Genomic DNA, 16,905 nt, shown 5'->3' on the forward strand with positions numbered 1-16,905 from the left:
GGTAAATGTTCCGGGCAGCCTCAGAGAATAACATCAACCTATACGCTGACTCTGTGACTGAGTTAATCAGGAAGTGTATAGGAGATTTTGTACCCACAGTGACTATTAAAACCTACCCAAACCAGAAACTGTGGATAGATGGCAGCATTTGCGCAAAACTGAAAGCGCGAACCACGCATTTAACCATGGAAAGAGGACTGGGAATATGACCGAATATAAACAATGTAGTTATTCCCTCAGCAAGGGTATTCATTCACTTCTCTGGGATATGTGGGACGCTAGTGTACCATCTGGCCAAAAGCCAGGGAAAATGCAGAGCGCCAGATTCAAATACATTACTATAAAAATCTAACTTTCATTAAATCACACATGCAAGATAGCAAATTAAAGCTACATTTGTTGTGAATCCATCTAACATGTCAGATTTCAAAAAGGCTTTTCGGCGAAAGCAAACAATGCTTTTATCTAAGGATGGCACCATAGTAAACAAAGAGAGAAAGCATATTTCAACCCTACAGGCGCGACACAAAATGCAAAAATAAAAATATAATTCATGCCTTACCTTTGACGAGCTTCTTTTGTTGGCACTCCAATATGTCCCATAAACATCACAATTGGTCATTTTGTTCGATTAATTACGTCCATATATATCCAAAATGTCAATTTATTTGGCGCGTTTGATCCAGAAAAACACCGGTTCCAACTTGCTCAACGTGACTACAAAATATCTCAAAAGTTTGCCAAAACATTTCAAACTACTTTTGTAATACAACTGTAGGTATTTTTTTAACGTGAAATCAATCAAATTGAAGATGGGATGATTTGTGTTCAATACAGGAAGAAAACAAACTGAAGAATGCTTTCTGGTCACGCGCCTCTAACTAACAGTACACTTCAAGTGACCCTCGTTCAAGATGGCAGTACTTCTTCATTACACAAAGGAATAACCTCAACCAATTTCTAAAGACTGTTGACATCCAGTGTAAGCGAGAGGAACTGCAAGAAGGTCCCTTAGAAATCTGGATTCCCAATGAAAACCCATTGAAAAGAGTGACCTCAAAAAAAATGAATGGTTTGTCTTCGGGGTTTTGCCTGCTAAATAAGTTCTGTTAAACTCACAGACATGATTCAAACAGTTTTAGAAACTTCAGAGTGTTTTCTATCCAAATCTACTAATGATATGCATATCTTATCTTCTGGGGATGAGTAGAAGGCAGTTGAATTTGGGAATTCATTTAATCCGGACGTGAAAATACTGCCCCTGTCACCAAGAAGTTAAATAAGCGAAATGTCGGTACAGGGACAAAGTGGAGCCGCAATTCAATGTCTCAGACACGAGACGTGTGTGGCAGGGTCTACAGGCAATTACGGACTACAAAAAGAATACCCGCCACGTCACAGACACCGGCGTATTGCTTCCAGACAAACTTTACACCTTCTTTGCATGCTTTGAGGATAATACAGAGTCACCGACACGGCCTGGTAACAAGGACTGGGGGCCTCCCCTTTCCTTCTCTGTGGACAACTTGAGTAAGACGTTTAAACGTGTTAACCATCGCAAAGCTGCTGGTCCAGACGGCGTCCCTAGCCACGTCCTGAGAGCATGCTGGTGTGTTTACGGACATATTCAATCACTCCCCATCCAAGTCTGCTGTTCCCACATGCTTCAAGATGGCCACCATTGTTCTTGTAGGCAAAGATAACTGAACGAAATGACTATTGCCCGTAGCACTCACTTCTGTCAGCATGAAGTGCTTGGAGAGACTAGCCAAGGATCATATCACCTCCACCTTACCGGCCACCCTAGACCCACTTCAGTTTACATACCGCTCCAACAGGTCCATTGATAATGCAATCGCCATCACACTGCACACTGCCCTATCCCATCTGGACAAGAGGAATACCTATGTAAGAATGCTGTTCATCGACTACAGCTCAGCATTCAACACCATAGTACACTCCAAGCTCATCATTAAGCTGGAGGCCCTGGGTCTCCACCCCCGCCCTGTGCAATTGTGTCCTGGACTTTCTGATGGGTAGGAAACAACATCTCCACCCCTCTGATCCTCAATACTGGGGCCCCACAAGGGTGCATGTTCAGCCCCCTCCTGTACTCCCTGTTCACCCATGACTGCGTGGCCATGCACGCCTCCAACTCAATTATCAAGTTTGCAGACATCACAATAGTAGTGGGTTTGATTACCAACAACGACGAGACAGCCAACAGGGAGGAGGTGAAGGCACTCGGAGTGTGGTGTCAGAAAAACAACCTCTCACACAATGTCAACAAAACAAAGGAGATGATCGTGGACTTCAGGAAACAGCAGAGGGAGCAGCCCCCTATCCACATCGAAGGGACAGTAGTGGAGAAGGTGGAAATATTTAAGTTCCTCGGCTTACACATCAAACTGAAATGGACCACCCACACAGACAGTGTGGTGAAAAAGGCACAAAAACACCTCTTCAACCTCAGGAGGCTGAAAAAATGTGGCTTGTGGCCACAAACCCTGACATACTTTTACAGGTGCACAATCGAGAGCATCCTGTCGGGCTGTATCACCACCTGGTACGACAACTGCTCCGCCCACAACCGTAAGGCTCTCCAGAGGGTAGTGAGGTCTGCACAACGCATCACGGCTGCAAACTACCTGCCCTCCATGACACCTACACCACCCAATGTCACAGGAAGGCCCAAAAGATCATCAAGGACAACAACCACCCGAGCCACGGCCTGTTCACCCCTCTACCATCTAGAAGGTGAGGTCAGTACAGGTGCATCAAAGCTGGGACCAAGAAAGTGAAAAACAGCTTCTATCTCAAGGCCATCAGACTGCTAAAACAGCAATCCCTAACTCAGAGAGGCTGCTGCTTACATAGAGACTCAAATCATTGGCCACTTGAATAAATGGTTCACAAGTCACTTTAAACAATGCCACTAATAATATTTACATATCTTACATTACTCATCTTATATGTAAAAAAAATACAAATAAACGCCTCTCACTATCAACTGCGTTTATTTTCAGCAAATTTAACATGTGTAAATATTTGTATGAGCATAACAAGATGCAACAACTGAGACATAAACTGAACAAGTTCCACAGACATGTGACTACCAGAATTTGAATAATGTGTCGCTGAACAGAGAGGGGGTCAAAATCAAAGTAACTGTCAGTATATGGTGTGGCCACCAGCTGCATTAAGCACTGCAGTGCATCTCCTCATGGACTGCCCCAGATTTGCCAGTTCTTGTTGTTAGATGTTACCCCACTCTTCCAACAAGGCACCTGCAAGTTCCCGGACATTTCTGGAGGGAATGGCCCTAGCCCTCACCCTCAGATCCAACAGGTCCCAGACATGCTCAATGGGATTGCGATCCGGGCTCTTCGCTGGCCATGGCAGAACACTGACATTCCTGTCTTGCAGGAAATCACGCACAGAATGAGCAGTATGCCTGGTGGCATTGTCATGCTGGAGGGTCATGTCAGGATGAGCCTGCAGAAAGGGTACCACATGAGGGAGGATGATTGAGATTGCCTGCAATAACAACAAGCTCAGTCCGATGATGCTGTGACACACCGCCCCAGACCATGACAGATTCTCTACCTCCAAATCGATCCCGTTCCAGAGTACAGGCATCGGTGTAACGCAAATTCCTTTGACGATAAACCCGAATCCGACCATCACCCCTGGTGAGACAAAACTGCAACTCATCTGTGAAGAGCACTTTTGCCAGTCCTGTCTGGTCCAGTGGCGGTGGATTTGTGCCCATAGGCGACGTTGTTGCCGGTGATGTCTGGTGAGGACCTGCCTTACAACAGGCCTACAAGACCTCAGTCCAGCCTCTCTCAGCCTATTGCGGACAGTCTGAGCACTGAGGGAGGGATTGTGCATTCCTGGTGTAACTCGGGCAGTTGTTGTTGCCATCCTGTACCTGTCCTGGTGTGATGTTCGGATGTACCAATGCTGTGCAGGTGTTGTTACACGTGGTTTGCCACTGCAAGGACGATCAGCTGTCCGTCCTGTCTCCCTGTAGAGCTGTCTTAGGTGTCTCATAGTACGGACATTGCAATTTATTACCCTGGCCACATCTGCAGTCCTCATGCCTCCTTGCAGCATGCCTAAGGCATGTTAACGCAGATGAGCAGGGACCATGGGCATCTTTCTTTTTGTGTTTTTCAGAGTCAGTAGAAAGGCCTCTTTAGTGTCCTCAGTTTACATAACTGTGACCTTAATTGCCTTCTGTCTGTAAGCTGTTAGTGTCTTAACGACCGTTCCACAGGTGCATGTTCATTAATTGTTTATGGTTCATTGAACAAGCATGAGAAACAGTGTTTAAACCCTTTACAATGAAGATCTGTGAAGTTATTTGGATTTTTACGAGTTATCTTTGAAAGACAGGGTCCTGAAAAAGGTCAGTTTCTTTTTTTTTCGCTGAGTTTATGTGTTGTATCTTATACCATCTATTGTATCTTGCTTATGCCGCCTGGACATCGCTCATCCATATATTTATATGTACATATTCGTATCTTTTCCCTTTAGATTTGTGTGTATTAGGTAGTTGTTGAGGAATATTAAGATGACCTGTTAGATTTTACTGCACTGTCAGAACTAGAAGCACAAGCATTTCGCTACACTCGCCTTAACATCTGCTACCAATCTGTGACCAATACCATTTGATTTGATTCGATGTGGTTGTCTCACCTAGTTACCTTAAGAAGGATGCACTTACTGTAAGTCGCTCTGGAGAAGAGCATCTGCTTAATAACTAAAATGCAAAATGGAGGGAGGTCACACCAACGCTTAGTTCACTGTTACTTTTTTATCTTTGTTCACCTGATCATGCAAAGCCACCCACTGGTCACAATCTGGTTGAATCAACGTTGTTTCAATGTCATTTGTCAACGTATTGTGACGTGGAATCGACATGGGAAAAGACATTAGATTTCAAAACGTTGTTAACTGTCGTTTTGAGAATTCAAACCATCTGAATTACCTCATCATTTTTTTAACGTAAGTAAATCTTGCATAAAATATGTTGAATTTGTACCTTTTGAAACAACTTTAGATCTTAAATGTCATATCCACCATCAGGAAAAATGTATGAACTTTAAATAACGTTTGATTTGATTTGGTCCTATTCTTTCACTTTGATTCTTGGTTGAGATGGAGACGCAAATCCAACATTCCAATTTATTCATCTGTTTAATTAAACCAACTGGAATTAAAGTCAGACTAAGTCAGTGGGACAAAATATACATCTCCTTCAAATGTTGATGATGTTATTCGGTTGCGTTGACAACCGAACACAATTTAACATCCACTTTTGGCCTTTTAACTTATCGACAAGTTAACAAATTATAGGTTGGATTCATGTCTCTATCTAACCCCCGACCCCCCCCCCCCCCCCCAAAAAAAAAAAAGTTAAAGAAGAGAATTAAGCCAGTGGCTCAGATTAAACTATCAATGCGTTAGATATCCTTTAAATATTGATATTTGGTTGCGTTGACAACAAAAAAACAAAAAAAATCTATATTACTTTTGTAAAACAGTAAATAGCCGTTTAAAGATAAGAATATCTGACAAACTAATGTAACAGTATTAATTCAACCTTAAAAAATGACTAACTCATCCATGTCCACATTTTGAGGTTAGCCTGCTGCTGTAACTATAAGTGTCTTCTTATTGTAATCATAGAATTACGTGAATGCTCAAGATTACATGCTAAGGTCGTAGGTCAGTGGAGATTGCTATAGTCACAATTGCTATAATAATCTGTACCAAATCGCAAACTGCATTTATCACTTGCATCATGTACTGCAATCCAGGTGATTTGGTTCTGCTATTGGATGAAGCACAGTGATAACACCATTAATTGTTATATAAATACACCATATCTGACATTTTAATTCTCATTTGAACTTTGTTGAGCTTTTAAATAGTTAAAAGTGCAGTGATAACTCTTTTAGATGAGAACTAAACCCCCAAAAGAAATCAGACATGGTTTTTCCCATTGGTATTTGGCTGTGCTTTCAGATGGTTGAAACACATTCGAAAGTCAATTCACTTTTGGCTGTCTCTCTTTGAGTGAGTGACTATATCAGTCGGGGCGGCACGGTAGGCTAGTGGTTAGAGCGTTGGACTAGTAACCGAAAGGTTGCAAGTTCGAATCCCGAGCTGACAAGGTTCAAATCTGTCGTTCTGCCCCTGAACAGGCAGTTAACCCCACTGTTCCTAGACCAGTTAACCCACTGTTCCTAGACCAGTTAACCCACTGTTCCTAGGCCGTCATTGAAAATAAGAATTTGTTCTTAACTGACTTGCCTAGTTAAATAAAAAAATATTGTTTTAATCTCATTGATCAACGTCTCAACCTCATTATCCACGTTGAAATTGCACGGTGTTCTCAGTGGCCAATCGCACCCGGTTTGTCTATTTCTCCTAGTACCTGTGTATTGTGTTATGTTATGCATAACCTAAGAACTACACGTGTCACCGTAGTCACTGGACTCCATTTAAAAACAGTGAATACTCTTGTTTTGTAGTTAACAGTATTAACAGTAAGGGTATTTCATACACTACTTCTGTAAAATAACCTTTAAAAACTTCAGTGAACGATCATAACGGAAGTTTGTCTGTTTTGGACTTTTATTTCATACAGTGGTTGAGGAACTATTGTCGTTGTGGTTAAGCGTGTAACAAACAGTCGTAGGGTATTTTTGATAGAAAGAAGTGGGTCATTTCGCTGCTGGTTCCCATACACAGGAACTATTACACAGGAAGTCAGATATTTTATCACTAATCTGTGTAGCGTTAAAATAGCACTGACATTACAAGTGGTGACAAACCTCAAGCTTCCGCAAGCCTCGGTCTTTAATCAGCCCCTTCTACACCCACAACGATTCAGCTACATGCAACATGGGATGATGCTGTGTTTTAGAGAGGACACAACAAACACTTCAGCTCAAAGAAACACACAAACATATTGTATAACAGACTGTCCTGCACATTGTCCTGCACATTGTCCCGCACATTGTCCCGCACATTGTCCTGCACATTGTCCTGCACATTGTCCTGCACATTGTCCTGCACATTGTCCCGCACATTGTCCTGCACATTGTCCCGCACATTGTCCCGCACATTGTCCCGCACATTGTCCCGCACATTGTCCCGCACATTGTCCTGCACATTGTCCCACACATTGTCCCGCACATTGTCCTGCACATTGTCCTGCACATTGTCCTGCACATTGCAATTCACACTGCCCTGCACACTGTCATTCACACTGTCATTCACACTGTCATTCACACTGCCCTGCACACTGCCATTCACACTGCCCTGCACACTGTCATTCACACTGCCATTCACACTGTCATTCACACTGCCATTCACACTGTCATTCACACTGTCATTCACACTGCCATTCACACTGCCATTCACACTGTCATTCACACTGCCATTCACACTGTCATTCACACTGTCATTCACACTGCCATTCACACTGCCATTCACACTGCCATTCACACTGCCATTCACACTGCCCTGCACACTGTCATTCACACTGTCATTCACACTGCCCTGCACACTGTCATTCACATTCACACTGCCCAGCACACTGTAATTCACACTGTCATTCACACTGCCATTCACACTGTCATTCACACTGCCCAGCACACTGTCATTCACACTGCCCTGCACACTGTCATTCACACTGTCATTCACACTGCCATTCACACTGTCATTCACACTGTCATTCACACTGCCATTCACACTGCCATTCACACTGTCATTCACACTGCCATTCACACTGCCATTCACACTGCCCTGCACACTGTCATTCACACTGTCATTCACACTGCCCTGCACACTGTCATTCACATTCACACTGCCCAGCACACTGTAATTCACACTGTCCAGCACACTGTCATTCACACTGTCATTCACACTGCCATTCACACTGTCATTCACATTCACACTGCCCAGCACACTGTCATTCACACTGCCCAGCACACTGTCATTCACACTGCCCAGCACACTGTCATTCACACTGTCATTCACACTGCCATTCACACTGTCATTCACACTGTCATTCACACTGCCCTGCACACTGTCATTCACACTGTCATTCACACTGCCCTGCACACTGTCATTCACACTGCCCTGCAGACTGTCATTCACATTCACACTGCCCAGCACACTGTAATTCACACTGCCCAGCACACTGTCATTCACACTGCCCTGCACACTGTCATTCACACTGCCCAGCACACTGTCATTCACACTGTCATTCACACTGCCATTCACACTGTCATTCACACTGTCATTCACACTGCCCTGCACACTGTCATTCACACTGTCATTCACACTGCCCTGCACACTGTCATTCACACTGTCATTCACACTGCCCTGCACACTGTCATTCACACTGCCCTGCAGACTGTCATTCACATTCACACTGCCCAGCACACTGTAATTCACACTGCCCAGCACACTGTCATTCACACTGCCCTGCACACTGTCATTCACACTGCCCAGCACACTGTCATTCACACTGTCATTCACACTGCCATTCACACTGTCATTCACACTGTCATTCACACTGCCCTGCACACTGTCATTCACACTGTCATTCACACTGCCCAGCACACTGTCATTCACACTGCCCTGCACACTGTCATTCACACTGCCCAGCACACTGTAATTCACACTGCCCAGCACACTGCCCTGCACACTGTCATTCACACTGCCCTGCACACTGCCCTGCACACTGTCATTCACACTGCCCTGCAGACTGTCATTCACATTCACACTGCCCAGCACACTGTAATTCACACTGCCCAGCACACTGTCATTCACACTGCCCTGCACACTGTCATTCACACTGCCCAGCACACTGTCATTCACACTGTCATTCACACTGCCATTCACACTGTCATTCACACTGTCATTCACACTGCCCTGCACACTGTCATTCACACTGTCATTCACACTGCCCTGCACACTGTCATTCACACTGTCATTCACACTGCCCTGCACACTGTCATTCACACTGCCCTGCAGACTGTCATTCACATTCACACTGCCCAGCACACTGTAATTCACACTGCCCAGCACACTGTCATTCACACTGCCCTGCACACTGTCATTCACACTGCCCAGCACACTGTCATTCACACTGTCATTCACACTGCCATTCACACTGTCATTCACACTGTCATTCACACTGCCCTGCACACTGTCATTCACACTGTCATTCACACTGCCCAGCACACTGTCATTCACACTGCCCTGCACACTGTCATTCACACTGCCCAGCACACTGTAATTCACACTGCCCAGCACACTGCCCTGCACACTGTCATTCACACTGCCCTGCACACTGCCCTGCACACTGCCCTGCACATTGTCATGCAATCAGCAGAGACATGTTTTTTTGCTTGCTCAAAACCACACTGTGTGCTCACAACCACAGCCTCTTTGCTCTTCTGATTGCAAAGGGGTTTGAACTCAATAAAGAGCAAGGGGTGGGAGGACTGGGCCAGGGGGGGTGGGAGTGGATGGGGTCCGGCCCGGGGCCCCGGAGGTCTCTTAAGATATCAGTCAGGCAGTGAGTCCTGATTGCTGCATCGCCGCTCAACACCAAGTGAAACTGATGTACACTGGCACCCGGGAGACTGGCATCCAACAACCTCTCAGTGGACCATTAAACAGGAAGAGAGGAGAGACCGGCTCATTCACACAGCGTAAGACTGGCAAAGTCCTTGGGATTGCGACAAGAAAACCCCCACCTCTATATAAAGAGAACACCCGTACAAAAAAGAGCATCACAAACTGTACAGTACACTAAAAATAGACCGTTTTGTTTGGTAGGTGTGGAAAGATTCGAAAGGGGGAAAAAAAAAACAGCTGAATTCGGGATATTTCACTTCTTCGTATAGAACGAAGACTGTTCATCATATTGTCTGTTCCAGTGACTTTCTTTCATAAAAATCAAAGCTTCGTTTAAAGGAGGGTAAGGACATTTTCATTAATGTATTTATATTTATATATATATATTTATATGTTTGACAGTGTTTAATAACAATTCTGCATAACAATTGAATAACAATTGTCACAGGGATAGAGTACACATTCAAGCTTGTTTATAAAATCAATTTACTTTTTCATTGAGTGTTCTAAATTACAGTATGTGAGCTGATCCAGACTGAATCGATTCAGATTTATGTAGGGGCTGAGTGTATTTTCAGGGATTTGACTCAAAATCTCTCATAAAGTTGTAGAAACACGATTTGAAAGGGATCCATCTCCTCTGAGTATCAGTCTTACAAACCCCTAAATGGTTCCAACATTCCAAAAAAATGTGCCTTGGTTGCCATAGCACCTGTTACTGCACGGAATGCCATTCTAAACTGGTTAGGATTCCCTGGAGGCTGTAAAGAAGGGACCGCCACTGTTCATGTACTGTCGATCATCGGTATAGATTGTATCGCTCTGTAGACAGGACTAAACTGGTGTACAGATTATTATGGACTCACTGGAAGGTCTAGAAACAGACTTTCGTTGATGGGGAAAAAAACGATGACTAAGTTAGAGTTTGACTTGAGACTTTGCTCACCAAGTCATTCAGTCTTTTTTTTCTCGGCGTAGCTTACTGTCAAGCTCTCACTTCCCTTTCTCTAATCTTCTCCAAACTGTACCTTCCTTCTTCATTCATTTCACCAGAAAGGAAAACAACTTGACTGAGCGCTTTTAGATAAAGTGAGAGTGACAATTACATGCATGAAAAAATATAATGTTCTTTGTGTGTATCGTATGGGGCGATACAGTCACATGAGATAAAATACATGTACGATCTAAATGTTGTACAAAAACACATTAACTCACACGACATACACATTTCATGCAAAGTCCAATCTGTACACAAATACTGAAGGGGAAGAAAGGTTGGTTTAATAAAGATTCAAAGTTACGTTTGTGAGAATATAGTGGTGTATATGGCCATTTACAGCAATCCAGAAATAACTGCATTTCAACAGAGCTATACAAAATGTAGGATCTTAATTTGATCACTCTGTCACAGGAGAACTTTCTTGCAATGCATGACCATTTAAAGTTGTATTTGAGTGTATTTGAGGTTTAAAAAGGCTTCTGAAGTTTGTTCTTTGTACTTAGAAATGTCAGACTTGATTTTTCCTTACAAAAAATGTATCAACCCCGACAACAATGTCCATTAATTATAATCCACATTTCCTGTTGCTGGGAGGCTGTGTGTTACTAGGTGGCTGTGTGTTAGTGGGTGGCTGTGTGTTAGTGGGTGGCTGTGTGTTACTGGGTGGCTGTGTGTTACTAGGTGGCTGTGTGTTAGTGGGTGGCTGTGTGTTACTAGGGGGCTGTGTGTTACTAGGTGGCTGTGTGTTAGTGGGTGGCTGTGTGTTAGTGGGTGGCTGTGTGTTACTAGGTGGCTGTGTGTTACTAGGTGGCTGTGTGTTACTAGGTGGCTGTGTGTTAGTGGGTGGCTGTGTGTTACTAGGGGGCTGTGTGTTACTAGGTGGCTGTGTGTTACTCGGTGACTGTGTGTTACTAGGTGACTGTGTGTTAGTGGGTGGCTGTGTGTTACTAGGTGGCTGTGTGTTACTAGGTGGCTGTGTGTTAGTGGGTGGCTGTGTGTTAGTGGGTGGTTGTGTGTTAGTGGGTGGCTGTGTGTTAGTGGGTGGCTGTGTGTTAGTGGGTGGTTGTGTGTTAGTGGGTGGCTGTGTGTTACTAGGTGGCTGTGTGTTAGTGGGTGGCTGTGTGTTACTAGGTGGCTGTGTGTTACTAGGTGACTGTGTGTTACTAGGTGGCTGTGTGTTACTGGGTGGCTGTGTGTTAGTGGGTGGCTGTGTGTTACTAGGGGGCTGTGTGTTACTAGGGGGCTGTGTGTTACTAGGTGGCTGTGTGTTACTAGGTGACTGTGTGTTACTAGGTGGCTGTGTGTTAGTGGGAGGCTGTGTGTTACTAGGGGGCTGTGTGTTACTAGGTGGCTGTGTGTTACTAGGTGACTGTGTGTTAGTGGGTGGCTGTGTGTTACTAGGTGGCTGTGTGTTACTAGGTGACTGTGTGTTAGTGGGTGGCTGTGTGTTACTAGTTGGCTGTGTGTTAGTGGGTGGCTGTGTGATAGTGGGTGGCTGTGTGTTACTGGGTGGCTGTGTGATAGTGGGTGGCTGTGTGTTAGTGGGTGGCTGTATGATAGTGGGTGGCTGTGTGTTACTAGGTGACTGTGTGTTAGTGGGTGGCTGTGTGATAGTGGGTGGCTGTGTGTTACTGGGTGGCTGTGTGTTACTGGGTGGCTGTGTGATAGTGGGTGGCTGTGTGATAGTGGGTGGCTGTGTGTTAGTGGGTGGCTGTGTGATAGTGGGTGGCTGTGTGATAGTGGGAGGCTGTGTGTTACTAGGTGGCTGTGTGATAGTGGGTGGCTGTGTGATAGTGGGTGGCTGTGTGATAGTGGGAGGCTGTGTGTTACTAGGTGGCTGTGTGTTACTAGGTGACTGTGTTACTAGGTGGCTGTGTGTTAGTGGGTGGCTGTGTGTTACTAGGGGGCTGTGTGTTACTAGGTGGCTGTGTGTTACTGGGTGGCTGTGTGTTACTGGGTGGTTGTGTGTTACTAGGGGGCTGTGTGTTACTAGGTGGCTGTGTGTTAGTGGGAGGCTGTGTGTTACTAGGGGGCTGTGTGTTACTAGGTGGCTGTGTGTTACTAGGTGACTGTGTGTTAGTGGGTGGCTGTGTGTTACTAGGTGGCTGTGTGTTACTAGGTGACTGTGTGTTAGTGGGTGGCTGTGTGTTACTGGGTGGCTGTGTGTTACTAGTTGGCTATGTGTTAGTGGGTGGCTGTGTGATAGTGGGTGGCTGTGTGTTACTGGGTGGCTGTGTGATAGTGGGTGGCTGTGTGATAGTGGGTGGCTGTGTGTTACTGGGTGGCTGTGTGATAGTGGGTGGCTGTGTGATAGTGGGTGGCTGTGTGTTAGTGGGTGGCTGTGTGTTACTAGGTGGCTGTGTGATAGTGGGTGGCTGTGTGATAGTGGGTGGCTGTGTGTTACTGGGTGGCTGTGTGATAGTGGGTGGCTGTGTGTTAGTGGGTGGCTGTATGATAGTGGGTGGCTGTGTGTTACTAGGTGACTGTGTGTTAGTGGGTGGCTGTGTGATAGTGGGTGGCTGTGTGTTACTGGGTGGCTGTGTGTTACTGGGTGGCTGTGTGATAGTGGGTGGCTGTGTGATAGTGGGTGGCTGTGTGTTAGTGGGTGGCTGTGTGTTACTAGGTGGCTGTGTGTTACTAGGTGGCTGTGTGATAGTGGGTGGCTGTGTGATAGTGGGTGGCTGTGTGATAGTGGGAGGCTGTGTGTTACTAGGTGGCTGTGTGTTACTAGGTGACTGTGTTACTAGGTGGCTGTGTGTTAGTGGGTGGCTGTGTGTTACTAGGGGGCTGTGTGTTACTAGGTGGCTGTGTGTTACTGGGTGGCTGTGTGTTACTGGGTGGTTGTGTGTTACTAGGGGGCTGTGTGTTACTAGGTGGCTGTGTGTTAGTGGGAGGCTGTGTGTTACTAGGGGGCTGTGTGTTACTAGGTGGCTGTGTGTTACTAGGTGACTGTGTGTTAGTGGGTGGCTGTGTGTTACTAGGTGGCTGTGTGTTACTAGGTGACTGTGTGTTAGTGGGTGGCTGTGTGTTACTGGGTGGCTGTGTGTTACTAGTTGGCTATGTGTTAGTGGGTGGCTGTGTGATAGTGGGTGGCTGTGTGTTACTGGGTGGCTGTGTGATAGTGGGTGGCTGTGTGATAGTGGGTGGCTGTGTGTTACTGGGTGGCTGTGTGATAGTGGGTGGCTGTGTGATAGTGGGTGGCTGTGTGTTAGTGGGTGGCTGTGTGTTACTAGGTGGCTGTGTGATAGTGGGTGGCTGTGTGATAGTGGGTGGCTGTGTGATAGTGGGTGGCTGTGTGATAGTGGGTGGCTGTGTGTTACTGGGTGGCTGTGTGATAGTGGGTGGCTGTGTGTTACTGGGTGGCAGGTTGTTAATGAGCTCGTAGAGGGTGTAGATGCTGAAGGAGATCTCATCATAGACAAGACAGGCCACGTGTGACGTGTCCCAGCTGAAGGCAGCTCCCGGTAGGCCAGGTCAGAGTAGGAACTGGGGCCCTCGTAGATCACCCGTGGGCCAGACCAGATGTCCGGGTGGAGGTGTAGGGAGGCAGGGCACAGCCAACCCACAGCTCTCTGCGTCTTCCCCCAACAGGACAGGTAGCCTATCCTAATCAGAGAGGTCATTGAAATGACACTTTCTAATTGTTTTATATTTTTTACATTTTGTCAGGACATGCAGCTCTGTCTCAGGTTCTGCTTCGGTGCAGTGGTTGTCTCTATCGCTCTCTCTCTCTTTCTCACTCTATTCTCTCTGTTTCTCTCTCTCTCCCTCTCTTTTTTGCTGAATGCATGTTGTGTTGCTATGGGGAAATAGAGGCCTTACTGTTTACTATTCATCCAATCATTTTTATTCTGTTTCTTTCCATAGTACTGCTGGGCGTGAGGATGAACGGCAGCCAATCAAACCTGTCTCTGAAGTGTGTGCGTGACACCAGCGTGACGGCGGTGGTCTTCCCCTGTCTCTACAGCGCCCTCTTCCTGTTTGCGCTGGTACTCAACTGCCTAGCAGCATGGATCTTCTTCAACATCCGCAGCACCACCACCTTCGTGGTCTACCTGAAGAACGTAGTAAGGGAACCAGCATTTATTTTCTGTGATAAACCAATTTAGTCCGACTGCCAGAAATGGTTGAACAGTAACGACTGATGACTGACGTGATGGCCTGTCCGTCAACAGGTGGTCGCAGACCTGCTGATGACCCTGTCCATCCCGGTGAAGGTCCTCGCGGACACCGACGTAGGCTCCTGGCGTCTGCGTGCGTTCTACTGTCGCTACTCCGCCGTCCTCTTCTACACCACCATGTACATCAGCATCCTGCTCCTGGGGCTCATCAGCCTGGACCGCTACCTCAAGATAGTCAGGCCCTTTGGGAAATGCGTCCTCCAGAGGGTCGGAGTGGGACAGGCCTTGAGTGTGGCCGTCTGGGCTGTGATGGTGTCTCTGGCTCTGCCCAATACCATTCTGAGTGACCGTACACCGTCGCTTTCTCCTGGTCGGCTGAAGTGTACCTCTCTAAAGGGTGATGCCGGTCTGCTGTGGCACGAGGGCTTCAACTACTTCTGCCAGGTACGGGCTACATTCTTGTTTGTCGGCATCATTACACTGAATGGTATCCTGGCGGTAGTATGTTAACCTGGCTAACCAAGGGGCAGTATTTATAGAGGTTGTCTCTGTTGTTCAATACATTTTCTCCTCCTCTTCCCAGGTGGTGTTTTGGGGAACACTGGCTCTGATGCTGTTGTGTTACACCTTCATCAGTCGTAAAGTCTACGAGTCCTACAAAGCCTCGCGTAGTGGCTCCAACGCGGCCAGCCGCAAGACCAAGGCCAAAGTCTTTGTGGTGGTGGTGGTGTTTTTCGTTTGTTTCGCCCCTTTTCATTTCGCCAGAGTGCCCTACACTCTTACCCAGACCCGAAAAACAGCCAACCACTGCTGGGCGCAGAACGCGCTCTACGTTGCCAAGGAGACCACTCTCTGGCTCTGTGCCACTAACGTGTGTCTGGACCCGCTGATCTATGTGTTCCTGTGCAGGGTGTTCCGGAAAAGATTGACAGACGTGCTCAATCGCAAGCCCCACCCCCAGGGTGCTTTGGAGTCGCCCACGGCAACCTCTACACATTTGGAGATGTCACAGATGGTGAATAACAGAATACTAGATGTCAGCTTGGCCTAGAAGCACAACAATGTACATTTATTTTGTAGTTTATTTTCCCCCAGCCTGTTGAATTGTAGATCTAACTTGGCCTGATGTTAACCCCTGGACAGATTGTGACCAGAGTAAAGCCTTCAAAACATCTTTGGATAAGTGGCTCTTTTGACTAAGACAAAGTTGCAGGTCTAATAGGCTATAAACAGCAGTGTTCCCACATCACCTCTGTGATAGCCCATTGTGTTGAAGAGCATTCTGAAACAAAATGGCTGGGGTGACATTAGATAACCAAACTGCCTCGGGAGTTTTTCCAAATATCATGTTAAAAAAATCATCCACAAGAGACAATCCAGGCGAATGTGTCCGTCAAGTCATTGTCTTTTTCCTCGGCGTAGCTTACTGTCGAGCTCTCACTTCCCTTTCTCTAATCTTCTCCAAACTGTACCTTCCTTCTTCATTCATTTCACCAGAAAGGAAAACAACTTGACTGAGCGCTTTTAGATAAAGTGAGAGTGACAATTACATGCATGAAAAAATATAATGTTCTTTGTGTGTATCGTATGGGGCGATACAGTCACATGAGATAAAATACATGTACGATCTAAATGTTGTACAAAAACACATTAACTCACACACGACATACACATTTCATGCAATGTCCAATCTGTACACAAATACTGAAGGGGAAGAAAGGTTGGTTTAATAAAGATTCAAAGTTACGTTTGTGAGAATATAGTGGTGTATATGGGCATTTACAGCAATCCAGAAATAACTGGAACGGGAGGGTAGAGATAGGGAGGGAGGGAGGGTAGAGACAGGGAGGGAGGGAGAGAGGGAGTGAGCGTAGAGAGAGGGAGCGTAGAGATAGGGAGGGAGGGAGCGTAGAGATAGGGAGGGAGGGAGGGAGGGAGGGAGGGTAGAGGCAGGGAGGGAGGGTAGAAGTTTGAGAAAGTATTAGGACACCTGTTATAACTGTTATAGACTGTATTCATTGATAGTCCCGTAAATAAGGGGCAGGTCTCGGCCTATATTAAGACTGAATTCATTGATAGTCCCGTAAATAAGGGGCAGGTCTCAGCCTATATTTA

At 46.0% G+C, this 16,905-nt stretch overlaps 1 protein-coding gene across 1 annotated transcript; it reads left to right on the forward strand.

The window, feature by feature from the left end:
- The first annotated feature begins 9,600 nt into the window (after window positions 1–9,600).
- LOC139382736 (P2Y purinoceptor 13-like) lies at window positions 9,601–16,536 on the forward strand. Its single transcript, XM_071126847.1, has 4 exons — window positions 9,601–10,012; window positions 14,537–14,736; window positions 14,845–15,234; window positions 15,374–16,536. Exons 2-4 carry the CDS (start codon window positions 14,554–14,556, stop codon window positions 15,839–15,841), a joined length of 1,041 nt encoding a protein of 346 aa, XP_070982948.1. The 5' UTR covers window positions 9,601–10,012; window positions 14,537–14,553; the 3' UTR covers window positions 15,842–16,536.
- Window positions 16,537–16,905: the final 369 nt, after the last annotated feature.

Source organism: Oncorhynchus clarkii, chromosome 24, assembly GCF_045791955.1.
Source record: "Oncorhynchus clarkii lewisi isolate Uvic-CL-2024 chromosome 24, UVic_Ocla_1.0, whole genome shotgun sequence".
Classification (NCBI taxonomy): domain Eukaryota; kingdom Metazoa; phylum Chordata; class Actinopteri; order Salmoniformes; family Salmonidae; genus Oncorhynchus; species Oncorhynchus clarkii.

Excerpts from the sequence above, each read along its gene's own strand:
- LOC139382736 (XM_071126847.1), top strand. The coding sequence starts at position 14,554 with ATGAACGGCAGCCAATCAAACCTGTCTCTGAAGTGTGTGCGTGACACC. Across the intron at positions 14,737-14,844 it reads TGGTCTACCTGAAGAACGTA|GTGGTCGCAGACCTGCTGAT; the intron begins GTAAGGGAACCA and ends GTCCGTCAACAG. Across the intron at positions 15,235-15,373 it reads GCTTCAACTACTTCTGCCAG|GTGGTGTTTTGGGGAACACT; the intron begins GTACGGGCTACA and ends TCCTCTTCCCAG.